Raw genomic sequence first — 16,205 nt, 5'->3', positions numbered from 1 at the left:
AAAATGATCTAAAAAATTATAGAAAATGACTAAAAAATTTTTTAGTTATTTTTTCTAATTTTTTGTATCACTGTCTATAACTTTTGGTCTTTTATTGAAATTTTTAAGTCTTTTTTTTTATAATTTTTGAGGTCATTTCTATAATTTTAACAGTTGAAGTTAAGTTTTGTTAATAGTAGGGACCACATTACATTATTTCAAAAATTAAAGAAATAATTTATATAATAAATGAGTTCAAAATCAATGGTACTACTTGACCTAAATTAGGGGCAAATCATTCCTCTGTCATTTATAAGTTGTTACTCCATTGTTTATTAAAAATTTAAATAATGCAATAAAAATATAAATAACATATTTTATTCTCCCAATACCATGCCTTTTAGAAATTATTTAAAAATTCAAATCTAATTTGGTGATATCTATCTTTATTATATGTTGCATTTTTTTAATAATATGTCATTCACTATTATCAAATAATATAAAAAGGTATGGTTGGTCAAAAAAAAAAAGGCTATGGAAGTAATTCCCATAAAATTCTTAATGCTTATATTGCTGTGGAATTATAATAAAAAGCTGTGGAATTAATAGCACCTTCATAAAATTAAATTTAATAAACAATATAAAATAAAATGAATGGATTTATAAACTCAAATATTAATATTTTGATTTAAGATATGATATCATTCATTTCTGGTCACAGGCTTTGTACCTTGTCATGTGCATCTTGTTTTGATTGAATTCTTTATTCCTCTTACATGCTTGTAGAAGAAAATTGATGGAGGAAAGAGACTCAGAGCATCAAATTGCCACATGACACTCCAAGAGACGATTATGAATACAAATGGGTTCCATCAGTGCAAGGTACACTCAAAATAGATATTGATGCTTCCTCAATTTAATTTCAAATTTGTTCAACTTGTGGTGGATTAGCGCAAAACCTTGAAAGCGAGTGATTGAGTGGTTTTCTTTGCAATTTGGGCCATCTACTAATTATTATTGGAAAAATCAAAGCTATTAAATATGGTGCAAAACTGCATTTGAGCCTGAATCTTAAACAAGCGGTTATATATTTTGATTCTCTCAATGCCATTCTCTATGTCTATGGAGGTGTTCATACTGATCATCCATATTATGAGGACGTGTCTGAAGTACAAAAAATTGATTGCTAATTGTAAGAGTCTTGAGCTTTTTTATGCTCCACGCAAGGCAATGTCTTGTGAATATTTTTTGGCTCGCATGGCTTACAATTCTTTAAGGAGATGTTGTTACTCCTTAATCCCTTAGAGAATGCGAAGATTTACTGCTACTTGGCCATAGTGGGGGTTTGTCTCGCTAATCTTTTGTTTGCTTCTTACGTTATAACTGTATCCCTCTGACTTTGGCTAGCGTTCCTGATGAGAAAAAACTCAAAAAGAATTCCCAATTCCATCACGTTTTCAAAAACGAGACTTTAATAAGAAATAAGAAAATATCATATCCGTGACAAATTTCAAAGATGAGTTGTGTAAGCCGGATTGCTCCGCACTTTTCAACAAAAAGACTTGAAACACAGGTTGAACAGTTCCTGAATGCTTTAACCTCACAATAATTTTTAGAATTTAAATTCACTAAAATTACAGTCAATAAATTTCAGTGAAGTTTGCCCTTTTAAAAAAATAAAAATATTTTATATTTTATAAAAATAAAATGATAAGAATATTAAAAACTTTTTACAGAAATTTACACACCTCAACTGAAGATTCAAATCCTAATTTTTATGCCACTTATATTGCTTGACTTTTTTGTTGACCATACGATTTTGATTATTAGACACGCCACTTCTATTGCTCGACTGGCCCTATGTTTACGCGGTGAGACAGTCACAGAAAACTCCCTTGCTGATAATACTTTTCAATATTTTATAAAAATAATGATCATATCAATAATACTTGTAAATAAAGGCACAGTTCTTCATCATGGCATGTGACAAATATATATTAAATTTTCTATATTCATACATTTAAAAAATACACAAAAATAAAAATTTTTGTGAAATATATTTCTCATTTATATTTTTTATATATTCCTTATATATATATATATATATATATTATATAAGTTCATTTTGGAGGATAATAAAGATCTCGATTGGTAAAAAGTTAATTTGAAAATGCTTGGTCTGCGCAGAGGGCATTTTACTAACCCCGCACCAAAATTTTTGGTTTTACACTTATTATCTGGATGACAGGGAACTAGAGAAGTCAATCTACAATAGTCAATAATATCGGTTAATAGATTGTTGAACCAAACCATACACATTTTATGTTCCTATTTTAATTTTTTTTTCTGAGTTTGATAAATAAATTACCATATTTATGACTTCTTCAATACTTTCTACGGTGTAGATGGTTTTTATTTTTTTGGTACATTGTTTGACAGGGACATGAGTTTACGCGGCAAGACAGTCACAAATAACTCTGCCTTTGGCATCCGAAAATGTGGCTCCACCAAGAAAAAGTCAAGTCAAATCTGCAATGATAAAGATGTTATTAATAAAATTGATGGGTGCTTTACAAGAACCCCCCCCCCCCCGGCTGAAAGAGTTTAAATTTACCTGAAAGCTATAATACTCAGACAAGTTCAATGGCCAGAGCTACTTATTTAGCATTGTTTCAATTTCTGTGTGTTCTTGTCACTCAAGTATATCAAGCCACCAGCCAACCAGAATTTCGATACTATTATTGCAACACCAGCAGTAACACCACAGCAAACAGCACCTACCAGACCAATCTCAATACCATTTTATCAAATCTCACTTCCAACAAACAAATAGATTATGGCTTCTACAATCTCTCTCATGGTAATTACCCAAATACAGTCTACACTGTTGGGTTATGCAGGGGAGATGTTATGTCAGATTTCTGCCATAGCTGCCTTAAAAATGCATCAGTCCTGCTGCCACTTTTATGTCCAGATCAGAAGGAAGCTTTTGGGATGTACGATGAATGCATGTTATCTTACTCAGACACCTCAATATTAGGCAATAAGGTAGATCCTATAGTTACTGTCCATATGTGGAGCGTGAACACTGCAACAAATTGGAACAAGTACAATCAGGTCCTAACAGGATTGCTGCGAAATCTGAGTAGCAGAGCTGCATCTGGTGAGTCAAGTCTAAAGTTTGCTGCAGGAAATGAAGACGGACCTGACCTTCAAAAAATATATGCTGTCGTTCAGTGCACACCTAATTTGAATGGGTCAGAATGCAACAACTGCTTGGTTTGGGCTATCTCGCAAATTCCAAATTGCTGTAATAACAGGCAAGGTGGTAGGGTTATTACGCCAATCTGTAACTTTAGATATGAAAGTAGCAGATTCTATGCAAGTGCAGCTGATGCACCATTATCAGCACCGTCGCCGGAAGAGTCTCCTACTCCTCCTCCTCCTCCTCCTCCTACATCTCCATCAACTCCTCCATCCAACAACACTACATCTCCATCACCTCCTCCATCTGCTGCCACAACGTCCTCAAAAGGTGCTTTCATTAGCAGATAAACCTCCAAAACTTTCCCTTTGTTGAGATTTCCCATTCCAGCCGGGAGGAATGGGTAGTTTTTACTTTAGCAGAAACCTGGAGAATAAGTAAGGCTTCAAAATCAATGTTCTTTGCCATTATCTCTCTCAATGAACAGGGATTTTATTTTTCCAGGAAAAAAATCAGAGATTATCATTGCCATTGTTGTGCCTACTGCCGTCTTGGTTGTGCTGCTTGCGTTTGTTTGGATCTGTGTGAGAGTGAGAAAGCAAGGAAGAAAATTTCCAAGTAAGTACAAGTCAATTATTGCTGACAACTTGACAATGTTGAGCAAAGTCAAAATTTATTAAATTTCTTTTGACTTTTTGAAGCCATTTGTTCTGCTGAACTTAATTACAGCTTTAATTAAATAATATCTAAGGAAAAAGGCTTAAAATCATTTTGCATAGGTGAGACTGAAGCTGATGATTCAATTGAGCATACTGAGTCAATAAGATTCGAATTTGACACCATCGAAGTTGCTACAAATAACTTCTCTGATGCAAATAAGCTCGGACAAGGAGGATTTGGACCAGTTTACAAGGTAGACAGATACACCACTAACATTATTATGAACCCATCATCTCCAGTCAAATTCTGATACTTGTTGGCCTACTTTCAGGGAAAGCTCTCCAATGGACAAGAGATTGCAGTAAAAAGGTTGTCTAGGGATTCTGGACAAGGGGACATTGAATTTAAGAATGAAGTACAATTAATGGTCAAGCTTCAACACCGAAATTTAGTTAGACTCCTTGGTTTTTGTTTGAAACAAGAGGAACGGCTTCTAGTATATGAGTTTCTTCCTAATAAAAGTCTCGATCACTTTATATTTGGTAAATTAGACATTCTATTTCTACATGGGAAACAATGTTCATTATCTTTTTTTGCAGACTAAATAAGAAAATATTCTGACTCTACTTTGCATGTTTCTCTTGGACTGAAATATAGATCCTATCAGACGTGAACAATTGAGATGGGAAACGCGCTACACAATTATAAAAGGAATTGCCCGAGGCCTTCTTTACCTTCATGAAGAATCTCAACAACAAATTATTCATCGTGATCTTAAAGCAAGTAATATTCTCTTAGATGCAAGCATGAATCCAAAAATATCAGATTTTGGCATGGCAAAACTATTTGCTATGGATCAAACTCAAGCCAATACGGATAGAGTTGTGGGGACCTAGTAAGTATCAAAACATGGCATGTCTAATTAGTTTCTAAGTGCCCTAGACCAGAAAGAAGAAAAAACTTGAATATGATAGTCAAGAGAAGTGTTACTTATTGTATGTGATCACTTTAACATATAGTGGGTATATGGCACCAGAGTATGCAAGGCATGGACAATTCTCAGTGAAATCTGATATCTTCAGTTTTGGCGTGCTAATTCTAGAGATTGTGAGTGGCCAGAAGAATGGTGGCTTACATAATATGGAGAATGTCGAGCATCTACCAAGTTTGGTATGTTTTCTGCCTTTTCATTATTTATCCTCCTTGTCTTAGAAATTGAGTTTAAGAAATTACTCATTATCGGTCTACAGGAAACATAAATTAAGCTTTGGACTAATACTTTCTAAAATTGAGGAACTTGTTGCTTGCAGGCATGGAACAGCTGGAGGAAAGGGACAGCCTCTAACATTATAGATCCCACATTAACAGATGGCTCAAGAAATGAAATAATGAGATGCATTCACGTCGGTTTACTGTGTGCTCAAGAAAAAGCTGCTAAGAGACCAACCATGGCTTCTCTTGTACTTATGCTCAGCAGTCACTCTTTCTCACTTCAAGCGCCCATGAAGCCTGCATTTTTTATGAATGACACAAGTTTATCAGGAAGACAATCTGGGAATTACAGATCTATGTCAACAAGTTCCGGTGAGAAAAAAAGAAAATCTGTAGAATCATTATCAGTAAACGAGGCCTCAATAACTGATATATGTCCTCGATAATTTGAGTTGTAGAGGTGACATTCTTGATCATAATTGCTGGTATATTTGTTATTCCACCAATATAACAGTGCTTTATTTTTAAAAAAAGAAAATCATAGAATTTTTCAGTGCATAAACAGGAAAAGATGCAAGTAATGTATTTTAATTCAAAAGTTCTCTGTGTTGTAAATAAAGAATTTCATATCATGGGAACAGTGCAGAAATTATCTCTTTGCAGGTTGGGTATACCAAGAACTCCATCCATAACAAACTCTACTAGGTCATCCAGTGAATAAAAACAGTAGTCATTCTGATTATTCAAGGTTAGTTGACTTGCAGAAATTGTCACTGTCACTTTCGTTTGTATGCCATGCCAACTACATTCTGTTATCAAGTGAAGTTGTTATTCATTACCAGACAGTCACCCATAATTTAGCAAAGGCACTGATAAGAAACACGCAGTCCTCTGAAAAATTGACAATGGTCTCCAAAATTTCTCCTCTGCCCGAAAACTAATGTCAAAGCAAATGAACGAAACATGAACGCTAAGATAGATGATTGTCATAGGTTCCTCAACAAATCTATCAATGTGTCGTGACCAAAAGGAGACAATCATGAGAGAAAGCTTATCTGAAAGACTAGATTGTTAAATGAGATTTAAGAGAGTTCTTTAAATTTATAAGCCCCATTTCATGTGAGAGCATGTATTGCCACCTTGAAATCACAAATTGCAGAGCATGCCTAGGTTCTTAGACCAAATGTTTGCTCTGTTTAGGGCCCGCCAAGGCGCCTACACAAGGCCACGATGCTATGTGCTTTGGAACCGGCCGAGCTTACTTAAATTTGATTTAAAATACCCTAATATATATTTTTAAAAAAACACAAAGTAAATTCGAGTGTTCCAACTAGGGCTGTGCAAAAGTCTCCCAGTCCTGTCTGGTCCAGTCCAACCCGAGATGGTCTCAGTCTTGTTCGGTCTGTATAGTCACTGGTCCTTCAGGACCAAAAGGACTAAAAAGACCAGACTATTTTTTCGGGTTGGACTGGACAAGAGACCAGGCATCCGGACCACTTGGTCCAGTCCAGTCCTATTAATTTTTTTTATTATAATTATAATTAATTTATTTTTGACAAATGTTTAAAGTGTAATTGATGCTAAGGAGATGATTGCATAAAGATTTATTAAGTTTGTTTCTAAATTGTTATTGTAATATAGTGTTGTTGAATTTTTTGAGTACTGTTTTTATTAAAGTTTATAAATTTAAATAATTTAGACTATAACAAAAATATTTTTTTTCTTATTGTTAGAAATTATTATGGATTTATTATTATTATAAGTATTTTTACTATCTTAATTGAGTTTATTATGTTGGAATGGATTATTGCCTCTCATAGAATAAAAAGAGGGAAAAAAAGCTAAGTGAGTACTGGACTGACAGGACTAGTCTCCCAGTCCTATGGACCAAGTCCGGTCCTGTTAATCTTCGGGTTATCACTGGACAAGACTGGACTACGGGTTGCCTAACCCAGTCTTTTTCATGAAAGAGACCGGACTTCGGGTTAGGGTGAAGTCCAGTGCCGTCCAGTCCTTTGTGCAGCCCTAGTTCCAACTAAATCAATTCTGGACTGGTTCGGACATGGCACAAATTTGTTCGAGCTCATTTGCATAGCCTGAATAAGCTAAATAAGCTTGGAGCAAAGAAAATTTTTTAAACTTTTAAGTTTGACCTTAAAATTTTTCAAACTTATTTGAGCTGATTCATCAAGTTTGGCTCGAATTACCAATTAATGTACTCAAATCCTTTAGTGTATGAATATCGTGGGGAGAACCTTTCTTGCAACATGATGGAAATTTTAAAATAAAAATAAGGTATAATGTAATTTTTAATCCTTCAAATTTAATTTCTATTAATTTAGTCCCTTAAATTCGAATTCAATTTAATCCCTTTAGTTTAAAATGAAAATGAATATAATTATTTAGGTAAAAAGATAGGCTCCGAAGTGTTAAAAAATAAAAAAAAACAAAATATATTATAAGAGATTATATTGATAAAAAGCAAACTTTGTTTTCATATATACCAAACAAATTGATATACGAATTTCAGTTCTAATTTTATTTTCTAAGTTTTGATTCTGTTATACTAAACATGACTTAAAATCATTATTAATTATGAAATGATTAAAATATCATTTGATTAGCAAATAATACATTGAACTATTGTCACAACGGGAGAAAGCCGAGGAGAATAAAAACAAAGTAAGACGATTCTAGATATGACTTTGGTTTCGTAGCTCATCACAGTTTATGAGGAGGAGCATCATGTGATAAAATTTGAACCATCTGAATGGTCCAAATGTAAAGCAATATTATATATTTTTATTTTATATTTATTTTGATTTAAATTTAATTTTAAGGGATCAATTTAATATTAAAATTTTTATTATTATATATTAATTATTTAAATTAATTAATTTAAACTGTATAAAGTACATTTGAATAACCAACATATATAAATTATAATATTAAATTAGATTCTTTAAATTAAATTTAGATTATATTAAAAAAAATTTATTAAAATTTTATAAATTTTTATTTTAATAAATATAATATATAATACTACCTTAAATTCTGAATGTGATCGGTAAGCAAGCTCAAAGCAACTTCGCTGCAGACAACACATCCAATGAATGACACCCATCCAATGAATGACGGTGACAATGGCTATCAAGTGTCCGGAAAAAGTCGACGAGAGAGAAGCAGTACATTTCTCCATTTAAGTGATGAAAGCTCATTTTTTTCACCCACTCTATATGGAAATTTCTACCATTTCCGTTACCCTCCTTTCTCATCTTCCCTTTCTCGTCGCCGGCACTCCCGATTCCCGAGATAGCCACTGTTTCGATTCCAAAGATTACTACACAAGTACAAGCACCTTCCAAACAAACCTTAATATCCTTCTTTTACAGCTCACTTCCGACGCAAAAATCAACAGCTATCACTTGATCAATATCTCTCACGGCCTAAATCCTGACCGAGTTAATGCGATTGGGCTGTGCAGAGGTGGGGTTACGCAAGACGAATGCCGTAGTTGCCTCAGGAATGCCTCAATTCTTCTCCCAAAGTTGTGTCCAAATCCGAAGGAAGCTACGATACTCAAATTGTTCAATATCAGAGACGTTGGAATCTGATTCTCTGCTCCATTTGGTATCGCATTACCTCTTCTATGATCCTGTAACTGATGGTTCGCCAAAACCTTCTTCTCCGTCGTCAACGTCACAAGGTATGTACCAGTCAACCTACCCTGCGAAAATTTGGTCCCCTGGCAAGATGACGAGAAGTTTGATGGAGAAAGATTTCTGCTTCGTCAACTCTGCTTTCATCTCTCTGTTTTCTTGTAATCATCATCTCCACCTCAAATGATAACTTTCTGCTGGGGCTTTCCTTTCCATTTATGAAAGGAAAGGGTGCATTTTTTTCACAGTCAGACATTAAATTAGGCTTCAAAACTTTTGTTCTTGAAGATTTTCTTTTGGCAACCTTTTCTTTTCAGGAAAGAACAAGACATTACTAACAGTTGTCGCTATAGTTGTGCCTTTTCTTGCCTCTATCGTGCTGCTTTATATCGTTTGGGTCTTTGTAAGAGAAAGAATGAACCGAAGAAGACATACTCAAAGTAAGTTTACATATAGATTTTCTTATTGCCCACAATCTAGATGGAAATCAAAGCGTGGTTAAATTTCTTTCAGCTTTTGAAAAGAGATAGAAAGAGGAGGAAAGTAAGACCTGCTTGAGGTTCTAATTTCTCCCTCTTCCTCGTCCATTTCATTTGCAATAGCAAATTTCAGTTTTTGTGACCATGAACCTTCCAGAAGTGGGGTTCGCCTTTTCTTTTACACTTGTCTTCCATTTTTTCCTCCTGAACATCTGGGAATTCAAATCCACTATTTATTAGGATCCTGTTACGAAAGGGAAAATAGAAAGAAGAGAAAGAGTTGAATCTCACTTTTTTATCTCTATTTCATTTATTCTCTCATGCAAAATTTAATCTTGGTACATTCTGAACTAAATTTCATTTGAAGAACTAGCTTAAATTCCTATTTCTAGGCGAATCTGAAGTTAACAATGCCACTGAACTTGCTGAGTCAATACAATGTGCATTTGAGACCATCGAAGCTGCTACTGATAACTTCTCGGATGAAAACAAGCTTGGACAAGGTGGATTTGGACATGTTTACAAGGTATAGAGAGAGAGATAAAACTCACGTTGGGGGTGTGTGTGTGTGTGTGTGTGTGTGTTCTCAAGGTTGAATATTGATGTATCCTAGTTGTTGGTCGACTTCAGGAGGCTCTCCAATGGACAAGACGTTGCAGTAAAAAGATTGTCTAGGAATTCTGGGCAAGGACATATTGAGTTCAAGAATGAAGTGTCATTAATGGCCCAACTTCAGCATGGAAATTTAGTAAGACTCGTTGGTTTTTGCTTAACACAAAATGAACGGCTATTAATTTATGAGTTTCTTCCTAATAGAAGTCTTGACTACTTCATATTTGGTGAGTCAATTTTCTTGAGCCAAAAATTCGTTACTTCTTTTCTTTCATACATGACTTTCGTAAATTGTTATGCTAACTATACTTTTAACTAATTTATTTTAACTTGACTGTGTAGATCCTTCTAAACGTTCACAATTAGATTGGGAAACTCGCATCAAAATAATAGAAGGCATTGCTCGAGGTCTTCTTTACCTTCATGAAGAATCTCAACAACGGATTATTCATCGTGATCTCAAGCCAAGTAACATTTTCTTAGATCTAGAGATGAATCCTAAAATATCTGATTTTGGCATGGCACGACTATTTGCTTCAGATCACACTCAAGTCAATACAAATAGAATAGTAGGGACACGGTAAGTATCAAATTATGGCATGGGTATATAGATTATTATCCATAACAAACAAGAAAGTGTTGAATATGATTGTCAAGGGATATACTAATGATTATATTGATGACAATGACATACAGTGGATACATGGCACCAGAATATGCAAGATACGGGCAATTCTCAGTAAAATCAGATGTCTTTAGCTATGGTGTATTGATTCTAGAGATAATAAGTGGCCAAAAGAATGGTAGCTTTCGCTACAAAGAGAATGTGGAGCATCTACTAAGTTTTGTACGCCTTTCTACCTCATTATCGTGATTTCTCAATGTTACATTAGAACTATCAGTTTAGAGAATCAGTCATTACATATATAAATTTATGCTTAAGGAATAATTGAAAAGCTTTGAACTAATTAAGCAACTTCATGCAGGCATGGAAAAGCTGGATGAGAGACACTGCCTTTGATATTGTAGACTCCACATTAAAAGATGGTTCAAGAAACGAAATAATGAGATGCATTCACATTGGCTTACTTTGTGTCCAAGAAAAGGCTTCTTGTAGACCAACCATGGCTTCCATTGTTCTTATGCTTAACAGCAACTCTTTTTGTCTTCCATTTCCCATGCAACCTGCATTTTTTATTAATCACAGAAGCTTCCCATCAGATGTCCAACATGTGGAGTATGGTTTTGGTTCAACAAGCTCAGAAAAGCAAGAAAGCAAATATGATGAGACACTATCAGCAAATGAGGTCTCCATAACTGATCTATACCCTCGATGAGGATGTAGCAATTGTTATCAGAGATACTGAAAAGTCAGATCTGGATATATTTATTCAGGATATGGATTTTTTTTTTTCATATCTTTGGGAAATCTTTCTACAATCGGATATATGTTTTTTTTTTTGTTTTATACAATTGAATATATGTAAGAAGGATTTTGTTTATCTGATTATAACAAATTTTATCGAAAGGTTTCAATAATCTAGTTCATGTTAATTGCATCTCTAGTTGAATTTTTCAAGCATGTTACTTGCTTGGTAATTAAATTTTGGAACTTTATTGATATCTTAACATTACTTTTCTTATCAAATTCTATGGTGCCTTCTAGAAGAATTTATTATTTCTCAATGTAAGTCACATAAAAAATTATTAATTAACATTTTCCTCTTTTAACCCCTATTGCAAATTACTTGAAGGAAAATTTCATTCTAATTTAATTTTTATATGATTTTTAGAATATTTTGTTTTTCTCTCTCTCGCATTCCAAAACTTTGTTTCCCATGAAAGAGAATGAAGCGTATTCTAAAAAAAATTTCTTTATTTTTTAAACTTTTATTTTTTAGTAGTGGTAAATTTAAAATATTTTTAATTTTATGATATACTCCTTTCAACCTTAATTATAAAATATTTTTTCATATACTGATATATTTTATTAAATATATTTAACAAATTTATTTTTTAAAAAATAAAAATGTCCTTTATTTAATAATTTTAAATATATACTTAATTATAAATAAAGAGAGAGAAAAGATAATATTAAAATAAGTCTATTAAAATGTTTTATATTTTAAAAGATTAATTTTTTTAAAAGTAATTTATAATTTAAGATGGAAAAAGTATTTAACAACTTAATTATCTTAATTGAAGGTGTTTATAAAAGATAAGAAATGCTTTTAAAGACCACCCATTCTAAAATCTAAATCAGCAAATTCAAGTCAATGAATTTAGAATGGCAGTGGTCTGGTCCCTCCACTCAGTTCGGAGAAGCTATTTCGTGTCAGAGGCCCCTCCTGATATTTTTCTGAACCAAATGACAAGGAGGTAAAAGTCCATGCACGGACGCGGAAAGCTCATCATGTGCTTTCGTTGACTAAAGGCTCTCGAGTCTTGACTGAAGAGAAGCTCCATATTCCATTTTAGATAAGGTCTCCTCAGTACCCACAACACAGATCACTCAGAGAAGCGCCACCCATCCAATGGCTATTGCTTCTTTCAGACACATTTCCATTCTCTGTCTCTTCTTCTTTTTCTTCTTCTTCATTCTCGTTTCCAGATGCACCAGCCAATCAGATTACCCAGAAGATTACTGCTTCACTTCCTATGGAACCTACGCCCCAAACAGCACCTACCAGTTCAACCTCATTATCCTCCTATGAAAACTAACTTCAAACCCTAACGTCAACTATGTCTTCTACAATCTCTCTTACGGCCAATCCCCTGACACAGTCTACGGAATTGGACTCTGCCGAGGAGATGTTACTCCCACCACTTGCCGTGCATGCCTCAGAAATTCCACAACCATCACACAATCGTGTGATAAATACACCACCGCAATTGCAATCCATGATGAATGCCTATTGATACTCAGATTACGTAATATTCGGTGTCGTCCCCACTCTTGATTTCACTATCTACAATAGGAGCGTAATGGATAATATAACAGATTGGGAGCAGTACAAGCAAGTTCTGAATGGCTTACTTGGGAGTCTGACACGGCAAGCAGCGTCCGGTGACTCTCGCTGGAAATTCGCAGCCGGGAATACTGATGCAGGATCGAGCAGGAGAAAGATATACGGTGTTGCTCAGTGCATGCCTGATTTGAATGAACCGGAGTGTCGAAATTGCTTGGATGGGCGATCTCAAGAATCCCAGAATGTTGTAAGGGTAGCACAGGAGGTCGAGTTGTTAAACCGAGCTGCAGCATCAGATTTGAGAGCCACAGGATCTATGAAATCGCGGCTGATGTACCAATTTCGGTATCGGTATCGGCACCGGCACCGGCGCCGCGACTTTCTGCTCCTTCGGTCAATATAACGACGTCACAGGGTACTTTTCAACCTTTTTAAAATTACTTTGTTGGTTATTCAAATTTTTTGGTTTCTCCTCGTTCGACCTATGTCAAGGTATCATTTCTTGTAAGGCTAAACTGCAACAATATCGGCTAAAAATATCTCGTAGCTTAAAATAAACAAATAAAAATAAAAATATTTATAATATTATTAAAATTGGTACAAAAATTATTAAACTGTTAATTTTATCCTAACATCGTCAGTTTCCAATGTTAATTATTGATTGTGCTTATCACATGTCAATCTTTATTGATGTAGACTAAAAAAGAGGGTAATAATACCCACAAAGTCATTGGCCAGAAACATTAAGTAGTCTAAAATGAGAAAAAAGGTAAAAACAACCCATAATATTGTTGAAATTAGTGCAAAAGTGACAAATATATCAAATTCCTTAAATATTGACCGTTTAGCTGACACCTAAGCAGAAGTTAACCATTTTTTATTAAAATAGACAAAAAAATATTCCTAAGTGAATTTTTACGAAGGTTGATCAATCATCGTATAAATACTTATAATGTTATTTTTATAGGTGCAATAGTGATCAATTCATTAAAATTCATGTCACATGATTTTTTTTTATCACCATATATCCCACCCCTTCCCTCCCCACTCATTTTTATTGTTTGTAAAATTTAATATTTAACATAATAAGATAGGTTATACACAATCAAAAATTAAGACTAAGCACACCTCCTACATTGCCTACTTTAAGAACATTGACACATTAAGCAATTTCATTTATGATAGGTTTAAAATTCTCAAATGATTTTTGCCACTATTATAAAGAAGCGAGCGATTTAACTTGATGTTTGATCAAAATGATATTTTTTCATATGATATTCATACAGTGATCGATCAATTTTCATAGAATTTTACCTGGGAATATTTTTCGTTCATGTTAGTGAAAAATGGTCAACTTCTGCTTAGATGTCAACTAAACGATCAATATTTAATGAATTTGATAGATTAGTCACTTTTACACCAACTTTGATAACGTTATGAGTATTTTTATCCTTTTTCTCACTTTATGCTAATAAATGCTCTTGGCTAATGACTTCATGAATATTTTTGCCCCTTTTTTAAGTCAATATCAGCAAAGACTGACACGTGATAAGCATAATCTGCATTTAACACAAAAAACTAACGACGTTAGAGAAAAGTTAATGATTTGTCATTTTTATACCAATTTTGATAATGTTATGGATATTTTTGCCATTTTTCTCACTTTAAGCTATTGGATACTCCTGACCAATCACTTAATGAGTATTTTTTTACATTAACCCTTTTCTTTTCTTTTCTCCCCATCCTCTGTTTTCTTATCATTGCAATCCATTAATCTAATTAATTATGTATTATTTATAGATTTTGAAGATGCCTAATTTATTAGTAAGTTAATGGAATCTTACTTGAGGAAAGGGTATTTCAATAGTGAAATAAAAATATATAAAGACAAGAATACCCTCTAGTATATTAATTTTTGTTTAGTTTGGGACCTAAAATTTCAAAGGGCTGGTAAAGGACTTTTACTTCTTAATAATCATGTTAAATTATGTACCTACTCTTCCTTCTAAAATGTTCCATGTAAAAAGTTAATATTTAATTTAGACTTTGCATTATAAATTCAAGGGCCATTTGAACCCCATACTTATAATTAGTATATTTTAAAACTTAAATAATTAAATTTGAGGTATTATCACCCCATAGTGTCACTTTAGACAGTGTGCTGCCCATCATTTCTGCTTCTCCAAACTTCTAGTCCTCTTTTTCCTTCCATGTCTCACTCTCTTCCTCCTCCTCCCTCCTCCTCTCTCTTTATATGTTAATATGTTGTCTTCTTACAAGGATTCATGCTTCAACTTGGCCACCTTGGAAAGCGTGTTTGAAACATCCCCCAGTCATATATCAAATTTATTTCATTTTAGATTGTGGTTAGAAATAGTAATTATTTAATGTAAATATATGTTATTATTGGGAGAGATATTGGGTAGTTATAATAGAGTGATTTACGTGATTCACTTCCCGATATACTCCTCTGATTCTGTCTCCATCATTCTCGGAGATATGATCAGTCTTGCTTTTGTATATATTGCTGTACATACCTTCGGATGAATATACCAGAGTAATTCAGCTCAATAACTTCATGGTATCAGAGCCGCGACACTTTCCAGTGGAATCCAGCACCGAGAGCTTCGAAGCAGATAGTACCGAGAGTGAGGCGAACCCAACTGACACTGTTCTGATGTCGACTGATGATGGGTCCTCTAAGATCGATCCAAGCAAGGTGGGTGGTCTCATAGGATCAACTACCAACCACGAAGGGTCCTCGGTGCATCTTGTCTCTGTGAAGCTTAACGGTGCGAACTACCGTATGTGGGCGCAGGCCATGAAGCTTGCGATTGGAGGTCGGGGGAAGATGGGCTATCTTGACGGCTCATCGAAAACTCCAATAGAATCCAAGACGCAAGAGTTTCAATAGTGGCACACGGAACACGCGCTGGTATCATCGTGGCTGATAAATGCCATGGCTTCAGAAATCTAGCAAAGCTTTATATTTCTTCCCTCAGCCCATGAAATTTGGAAGGCTGTGCGAGACTCCTACTCTGATGGGAAGGATTTGGCTCGCATATATGAGCTTAAAATGAAGGCATGGACACTGCAACAGGGGGAGCGTGATGTCACGACCTTCTGGTTGGAACTTAATGCTATTTGGCAGGAACTGGACCTGATGACAGACTTAGAGTGGTCAAGTAGCCAAGATGCAACACGGTATAAGGAGCAGATGGAAAATGAACGAGTATTTTAGTTTCTTGCCGGTCTAAACCAATCTTTGGATGATGTACGAGGACGAGTTTTGAGTCGTACACCGCTTCCATCAACCAAAGAAGTATTCTCTGAGGTGCGTCGTGAAGCTTCAAGATGAAAAGTTATGCTTCCCGGGCCCACTTTCGCTCAATCAGCATTGGACTCGGCTGCACTTGTGAGCAAGAGCAAT

General features: G+C 34.5%; 3 protein-coding genes across 4 annotated transcripts; all 3 read left to right on the top strand.

Moving 5' to 3' along the window:
• The first annotated feature begins 2,622 nt into the window (after positions 1-2,622).
• On the top strand, positions 2,623-3,560 carry LOC129293120 (cysteine-rich repeat secretory protein 38-like). The gene has a single exon (XM_054930923.1). It carries the CDS (start codon positions 2,623-2,625, stop codon positions 3,532-3,534), a length of 912 nt encoding a protein of 303 aa, XP_054786898.1. The 3' UTR covers positions 3,535-3,560.
• On the top strand, positions 3,537-5,688 carry LOC129293337 (cysteine-rich receptor-like protein kinase 29). The gene is made up of 7 exons (XM_054931255.1): positions 3,537-3,587; positions 3,689-3,802; positions 3,964-4,097; positions 4,176-4,386; positions 4,502-4,739; positions 4,864-5,014; positions 5,155-5,688. Exons 1-7 carry the CDS (start codon positions 3,584-3,586, stop codon positions 5,500-5,502), a joined length of 1,200 nt encoding a protein of 399 aa, XP_054787230.1. The 5' UTR covers positions 3,537-3,583; the 3' UTR covers positions 5,503-5,688.
• A 2,493-nt stretch (positions 5,689-8,181) lies between these two features.
• LOC129293335 (cysteine-rich receptor-like protein kinase 29) lies at positions 8,182-11,338 on the top strand. Of its 2 annotated transcripts, XM_054931252.1 has the most exons (7): positions 8,182-8,762; positions 9,033-9,155; positions 9,587-9,720; positions 9,808-10,033; positions 10,149-10,386; positions 10,503-10,653; positions 10,793-11,338. In XM_054931252.1, exons 1-7 carry the CDS (start codon positions 8,522-8,524, stop codon positions 11,141-11,143), a joined length of 1,464 nt encoding a protein of 487 aa, XP_054787227.1. In that variant the 5' UTR covers positions 8,182-8,521; the 3' UTR covers positions 11,144-11,338. The 2 variants fall into 2 exon arrangements, with proteins under 2 accessions (XP_054787227.1, XP_054787228.1); XM_054931253.1 differs by lacking the exon at positions 8,182-8,762 and having other exon boundaries at positions 9,825-10,033.
• The last annotated feature ends 4,867 nt before the right edge of the window (positions 11,339-16,205 follow it).

Source organism: Prosopis cineraria, unplaced genomic scaffold (assembly GCF_029017545.1).
Source record: "Prosopis cineraria cultivar Desert tree isolate PC_DT_omini unplaced genomic scaffold, ASM2901754v1 PC14, whole genome shotgun sequence".
In the NCBI taxonomy this organism is placed as follows: domain Eukaryota; kingdom Viridiplantae; phylum Streptophyta; class Magnoliopsida; order Fabales; family Fabaceae; genus Prosopis; species Prosopis cineraria.
The sequence above is the reverse complement of the archived record's forward strand: the minus strand, read 5'-3'. Positions and strand labels throughout refer to the sequence as shown.

Bases quoted from the DNA above. Each gene is read 5' to 3' on its own strand.
- LOC129293120 (XM_054930923.1), top strand. From the start codon at position 2,623: ATGGCCAGAGCTACTTATTTAGCATTGTTTCAATTTCTGTGTGTTCTT.
- LOC129293335 (XM_054931252.1), top strand. From the start codon at position 8,522: ATGCGATTGGGCTGTGCAGAGGTGGGGTTACGCAAGACGAATGCCGTA. The intron at 9,721-9,807 runs GTATAGAGAGAG...GATGTATCCTAG, and splicing joins GATTTGGACATGTTTACAAG to TTGTTGGTCGACTTCAGGAG. The intron at 10,034-10,148 runs GTGAGTCAATTT...TTGACTGTGTAG, and splicing joins TCTTGACTACTTCATATTTG to ATCCTTCTAAACGTTCACAA.
- LOC129293337 (XM_054931255.1), top strand. The intron at 3,803-3,963 runs GTAAGTACAAGT...CATTTTGCATAG, and splicing joins GCAAGGAAGAAAATTTCCAA to GTGAGACTGAAGCTGATGAT. The intron at 5,015-5,154 runs GTATGTTTTCTG...TGTTGCTTGCAG, and splicing joins TCGAGCATCTACCAAGTTTG to GCATGGAACAGCTGGAGGAA.